This window comes from Furipterus horrens, unplaced genomic scaffold (assembly GCF_987537825.1).
Source record: "Furipterus horrens unplaced genomic scaffold, mFurHor1.1.pri manual_scaffold_4, whole genome shotgun sequence".
Classification (NCBI taxonomy): domain Eukaryota; kingdom Metazoa; phylum Chordata; class Mammalia; order Chiroptera; family Furipteridae; genus Furipterus; species Furipterus horrens.
The window spans coordinates 4,570,753-4,576,952 of record NW_028327174.1 but is presented as its reverse complement, the minus strand read 5'-3'; the positions used below and the strand labels follow the sequence as shown (position 1 = coordinate 4,576,952).

The following is a 6,200-nucleotide window of genomic DNA, read 5'->3' as shown; positions in this document are numbered from 1 at the left end:
CAAGAGGCAGGGGCCGGGACGTGAGCATCCCTGAGGGGCCAGGGAAGGTAGGCAATTCAATGTTGGGGTGACTGAGAGGCTCGGGGAGGTGGCTACTTCCTGGGCTGCCGTTAGGCTCCCCAGGGAGAGCTCTCACACCCGGTGGCTGAGTCCAGGTGTTAACCTTCCTGAGTTCCCCACCTTTGGGTGTCATGGGTGAAGTGGGAGAGCTGACCTGATGGTGTTGGCTGAGCCTCTGGCCTGCGGTGCCGGGCCTGAGATGCAGGCATTAGGCTGCGGGAGGCCCTCCCCACCCCCACAGGCCTGACAGCTCTTAGCAGCTTCACCTAGCCCCTCCCAGCAGGAGCTGGGACCATGCCGGGACATTGTCCCCACCCCTGGTAGCCAGTGTTGGGTCTCCATAGGTGACTGGGGTAAGCTGTCACTTTCTGAGCCTCAGTGTACCCATCTCTCAAATGGGGTCAAATGCTAGTGCAGAATGGATAGGGCAGGGCAGCGCTGGCCCTGGAGAGGCTCTGAGGCTCCATCACCGCCAGGGCTGGTTAAAGGACTGGGTGGGACACCAAGGCTGGAGCCACCATATTGGTTTATTGCACATCAGGGCTTCCAGCTGAGGAGTGGGCTGGGGGCTTGGTACGCCCCTCTAGCGGGGCACAGCACAGAGCTGGTAGGGGGCTGGGGTCACCAGAAAGGAAAAGACACCGTGGTCGCTGGGGCGGGGCTGCCCCTCGGGCACGGAGAAGCTGAAGCGCTGCAGGAGGCAGGAGAAGAAGAGGAAGAGCTCCATGCGGGCCAGGGGCTCCCCGAGGCATGAGCGCCGGCCTGTGGGTGGGCATGGGGGCTCAGTGAGCCTGGGGCCTGGGCTCTCCCCCTTCAGGCCCCCTCGGGACGGGGCAGCAAGCTGGGCTGAGAAGGTACCTGCTGAAAAGGGAATGAAAGCCGCTGGCTTGACAAAGCGGCCCTGGGCGTCCAGGAAGTTCTCGGGGTGGAAACGGAAGGGCTTCTTCCAGGCAGTCTCATCCTTCAGCACTGATGACAGGTTGGTGATAAGCGTCGTCCCCTGGCGGGAGAGGCCCGACATGAGTGGAGTCTGGGCTGAGGGATGCTGGGACCCCTGCCACCAAACATGCATGGGTACACACAGGCTGCCTGGAACACACTTGTCCCCATGGGGACAAGCGACATGCCTCCCATGGGCACCCTCGCTGCCACCTGTCCCTGCATGCATGGCCCTTCCACACACTTGAGTTTGTCTTCCCCACCCAACTCATCAAAGCACCTGCCCAGGGCCACAGTCAGTGCCTGTGGGAATGAGTGGGCGGCTTGGGTTCCAGCCAGTGGCTATGTTGGGGCTACCAGAGGGGAGGTGGTGTGAGCTAGGGTGAGGAAGTGGCCTACCTTGGGGATGAGGTAACCCTGCACTTCAGTGTCACTGGACACCCTGTGGGGCACGCCCAGTGGGATGATGTCCCCAAAGCGTTGCACCTCATGGACCACGGCCATGGTGAAGGGCAGTCGGGCCTGGTCCCCCATCTCTGGTGGTCGCGCTTGCCCTATTACCTCATCGATCTCCTGCTGGACACGTCCTGGACAGACAAGGTCCCCACAGTGGTCAGACCCAGGGGCTGGGCTTCAACCTCCTCTGGAGGCTGTGTATGGGGAGGAGGAGGTCACTCTGACTGCAGAGCTGGGGTCCCAGGCGGCCCTTCGCCCCCCACCCCCACCTGCCACTGGGCTTGGCTCACGCTGTACATCCGGATGCAAGATCATGAGCAGGAGGGCCCAGATGAGCGTCGCCGAGGTGGTCAGCATCCCAGCGCCGTACAGGTCAGACACCACCATGCGCAGGTTCTCATCAGTGAAGCTGCTGTTGGGGCTCCCCTTGGCCTGGGCCATGCAGAGAGGGCGGGCTCAGGGGCAGAAGGTGGAAGACCCCAGATGGTCTCCCAGAATGCACAGAGCAAGCAGCCTGGGTGCAACCACTGGGCAGACACACAGGCCCTACCTTGCCTGGCTCACCTCATGGTGCAGCCCACAGCCCCCCGGCTCTGTCCCTGGAAGCTGCCCCGCACCTTCTCCACTTCATCCAGAAAGGTGTCAGTCAGGTCTCGGGGTGGCTGGGCTGGGTCCCGGGTCATCCTGTTCTCGTTGATCAGCTCATCCATTATGGCCATGAAGGCCCTCTGCCCCTCGAAGAGCTTGTCAGCCAGCCCGGGGATGTGCAAGAGCACGGGGATTGCGTTCAGCACCTGTGCGGGCCACACGTTGGGCCTGGGTGTTTGTCCCAGTGCTCAGGCGTTCCCCCTGACAAGTCAGGTCCCGGCTGCCTCCGAGGTCTTGCCACGGATGACCTGTTCCTCCCTCCAGGCGGGCCTCCACTCTCCTCCATCCTGACCTCGGCTGCCAGAAGGATCAACCTAGAATCTACTTGTTCTTGGCTCTGTGGCTTCTAAGGGAGGAGTCCAGGTTCCTCAGCTCTCGCCTGGGGCGGTCTGACGCTGGCCTGGCTCTCCCACCTCCAGCCTTTCTCCTTGCGGGGCTTCTTCTGGAAAATGCCCTTTCTCTGACGCCCCTCTATGTAAATTCCCATCCCGGGAGGCCCGTAGTGGGGCGGAGGTCCGCCTGCCACTGAGGCCGCCCAGGTCCCCTTGTTGCTGCTCCCTGTCCCACCTCGCGCAGCAATCCTGACTCCTCCTTCACTCCTTCCTCCATTAGTTTCAACAGCTTGAGGAAGCGCTGGTCTTCGTACTCGAAGCGGCGTCCAAAGACGAGGGAGGAGATCACGTTGCTCACCGCTTTATTCACGAGGGCGTTGGGGCTAAAGGGGCGTCCTAGGAGCGGGCGGCGCAGATCAGGGGTCGCCTCGGTCTCCTCTTCCCCGCCCCCTCCATCGCTGTCTCCTGCCGCTCAGCCCCAGCACTCACCGGCCTGGTCAGCGAAGGCGGCACATAGGTGGGTGGCCTCCTCGGTCACCCACTGCTCCAGCGACTTCTTGCCCAGGCCGAAGTTGCGCAAGGTGGACAGGCAGAAGCGCCGCTGCTCGCGCCACGCGTGCCCGTAGCGCGCGAGGATCACCCCTGGGGCGGGTGTGGGCGCGGTCGGGTGAGGCCGGCTAACAGTGCTCTGCCCCTTTCGGTGCAGGATTGCAAGGCTCCCTCCTGCAGGCCCCTCCCTCCACCCCACCAAGCCCCGCCCACTTTGACGCTCCCTTCCAATTTGGGACAGGTCCCACTCTGTCCCCATCATTGATCGCCAGCTCTCCCCTCCTGGTGGCTGGTCTTGGCCAAACTCTGCTCGACCCACCCGGATTCACCTCTACCCCAATTCGGAGAAGGTCCTTCCCGGCCACTGCCTGGCTCTTCCTCGGTCCCGCCCCCCCAGCCCTTCGTTCCCACTGGCTAGGGCCCTGGCCCGCCCCTTCTCCGTACGGCCCCGCCCACATCCTCTGGAGAGCTCCGCACAGGCTCCAGGGCTGTCCTGCGCTTGGGCCGGCTGGGTCTTGAGTCAGTGCCTGCCCTGTCCCCGCCGGGCCGCGGTCTGCCCCTCCGCTTGCCTTCAGCGTGCGGCCGGAACTTAAGGTGCTGGTAGATGGGCATCGGTGGGCGGTCGGCGGTGTCTTCGCTGCGGATCACCAGCGTCTCGTGAACGGCCGCCGGGCCGCTGACCACGACCACGGGCGTCCGGGCCAGCCGCAGGCTGAACACATCCCCGAAGCGGAGGCGCAGCTGAAGGCAGAGGGTCGAAGGTGCTGGTTGAGCTACCTGCACAACCGACCATCTTCCCCAACCCGGGTCTCGTGGCCCTAGACTAGGCGGCCACCTGGGCCGTCAGCAGTGAGCAGGAGCAAGGACTTCGGTCTCATCATCCTCTATGTTCAAGATCCTCAGGCTGGATCAGACCACCCAGGTATGACTTTGCAAAGGTCACCAGAATTGTCAGCGGCCTAGTTAACATCCCCTTTTACCAGAGAAGAAACTGAGGTTCATAGAGGTGAACAGTGAGGCCCAAGGACCCACAGCAGCTAAAGATTTGAACCTATTCTCTCCCTCTTTCAACCTCGATTTCCTGATTTAAATGGGGCTCATGACCAGACTCCTCTTCAAGACCTTTCAAGACTCCCATTTTAAAGACCTTTCTCCCTGATCTAAACAGAAGGGACTCAGGTTCACATCATTTAAACACAGTCCAGCTGGAATCCAAATGCGTTGCCAACTGCCGTCTCTTTAAGCCGTTGCCCTCTCTGACCTTGGGAAAAGCTGACTGTCCCTCAGGCCCTGGGCGCATGCCTTCCTCAGGAAGCCCTCAGACCTGCCTCTTCTTCTCTGCTCAGCTCTTTGTGGCTTCACTCACTGCTCGCTGTCTGTTGTGAGCTGGGTCCCCAGGGCTCCTGCTGCCCACGCCCCCAACCTTCCTCACCTGGTTAACACTGTGAAGCATGTCCTGGAAGTCCACCTGCAGCAGGTTGCCCAGCCCGGGCAGCGGCATGGGGCCGGGCGGGTAGCGCGCAGACCAGCGTACACGCTGAGGCATCAGGTCCACCAGGAGCAGGAAGATGACCACGACCACAGCCAGGGTCCACAGGGCCTCCCCCGTCAGCAGCCCCATGGTTGCTTCGGTGCTCACAGGGCTCCTGGAGCCCCTCACCACCCCAGACAGCCGGGATCAGGCCGGGCTGGACACCTTCACCACACCCTGTGGGCTCCACCAGCTGGGGCTTTCTTTATAAAGGGAGCCGAGCCAGGCCTTTGCTCTCTGCCCTCACTCAAGCCAGCTGTCGAGTGACTGTGCTGCCAGAGTTCAGGGAGGGGGCAGGGAAGGTCAGGTGCACAGTGGCCAGAGAAGTCCTTGTCCCTCCTGTCCTGTAAAGTGCTTTCCTAGAGTAGAGGGGCAGAGATGAGAAGTCCACCCTCCATCTGACTCCCCAGTTCTGTACAGGCTCCAAGAAGAACCAGGGGGTTTCAGGCTTGATCCTGCCACCTGTCACAACAGCTTTACACCTAATGTTTTTACAGACTTGTCCCCAGAACATGTCCCTACCTTCCATACATCACCTGCCTCCTCCTGAGTGGTCTTCACCTCCCAGGTTTGTTACTGGCCCTCCCCTGATGCTATAGGGAGGTCACAGAGACCACGTGTGGAGAGGGATGGAGTTCTCCACATCCCCTCACTTCACACTAGTACACTCATCACACACAGAATGACACACAAAACACATCACAGACACTACCCACACGTTTACAGACTGACATGCAATCACATGCACATCTCCCAGTTCTCAGTGGGCCTGTGGCTGCCTGCACACGACTCCCACCTGGAGGCTGCTCTCTACCCTCCCGGCACCTACACGGTATCTACCCGTGGGATTCTAACCTGGCCCATGCTCCTGCCTCCCCTAGGGGTAACCACTGTCATGCATTTAGTGTTTGATATCCCTTTTCATTAAAACAAAAAAGGGGACTCTAAAGCCACCCACAACCTGGGAGAAGATATTTGTAAATTTTATATTTCATAAGGGATTTTTAGCTAGAATATATAAAAGGTACTTACAACTCAATAATAAAAAGACAAACAGTTCAACTAAAAATGAACAAAGGTGACACCAAATAACTGATGAGGCTGTGAAGGAGCAGGAATTCTCTCCTTCATTGCTGGTGAGAATGCAAAATCACACAGCCACTTGGGAAGACAGAGCAGCAGTTTCTTAACAAGACAAAACATTCTTTTTTAAAAAAAAATGTATTTATCTTTGGAGAGAGGGGAAGGGAGGGAGAAAGGGAGAGAAACATCAGTGTGTGGCTGCCTCTCGCACGTCCCTAGCTTGGGACCTGGCCCCCAGCCCAGGCACGTGCCCTGACTGGGAACTGAATCAGTCACCCTTTGATTTCCAGGCCAGCGCTCAAGTCACTGAGCCACACTAGCCAGGGCTGTTTTCCTCTTAACTTTCGAGAGTTCTTTATACAGGGTGGGCAAAAGTAGGTTTACAGTTGTTTGTATGGAAAATAATACAATAATGAATTAATAATTTAGTCAACACCGGCAACTCCTGCGGCGCACCTGAAGCCAAGCTGTATTGACTCCGTCTTTCCCTTGGACCTTTCAGCTGCGAAGAGAGGGGGGGTATGCTGCATGGGCAACAGCAGACCCTCCATATCACCCTGCCCAGGCTCTGTAGCTTCAGCTTCACTGGAGAGGACACTCCA

The 6,200-nt window shown here is 59.4% G+C and overlaps 1 protein-coding gene across 1 annotated transcript; it reads right to left on the bottom strand.

Moving 5' to 3' along the window:
- Window positions 1-569: 569 nt before the first annotated feature.
- LOC150010930 (cytochrome P450 2D14-like) lies at window positions 570-4,732 on the bottom strand. Its single transcript, XM_090272319.1, has 9 exons — window positions 4,417-4,732; window positions 3,554-3,725; window positions 2,925-3,077; window positions 2,671-2,831; window positions 2,073-2,249; window positions 1,746-1,887; window positions 1,399-1,586; window positions 919-1,060; window positions 570-822 (listed from the first exon to the last, which is right to left on the bottom strand). The coding sequence occupies exons 1-9, from the start codon at window positions 4,603-4,605 to the stop codon at window positions 644-646; spliced, it is 1,503 nt and encodes a 500-aa protein (XP_090128445.1). The 5' UTR covers window positions 4,606-4,732; the 3' UTR covers window positions 570-643.
- Window positions 4,733-6,200: the final 1,468 nt, after the last annotated feature.

Bases quoted from the DNA above. Each gene is read 5' to 3' on its own strand.
- LOC150010930 (XM_090272319.1), bottom strand. From the start codon at position 4,605: ATGGGGCTGCTGACGGGGGAGGCCCTGTGGACCCTGGCTGTGGTCGTG. The intron at 1,888-2,072 runs GTGCGGGGCAGC...TGCATGGCCCAG, and splicing joins TTCTGGATGAAGTGGAGAAG to GCCAAGGGGAGCCCCAACAG. The intron at 1,587-1,745 runs GTGAGCCAAGCC...TTGTCTGTCCAG, and splicing joins CTTGCATCCGGATGTACAGC to GACGTGTCCAGCAGGAGATC.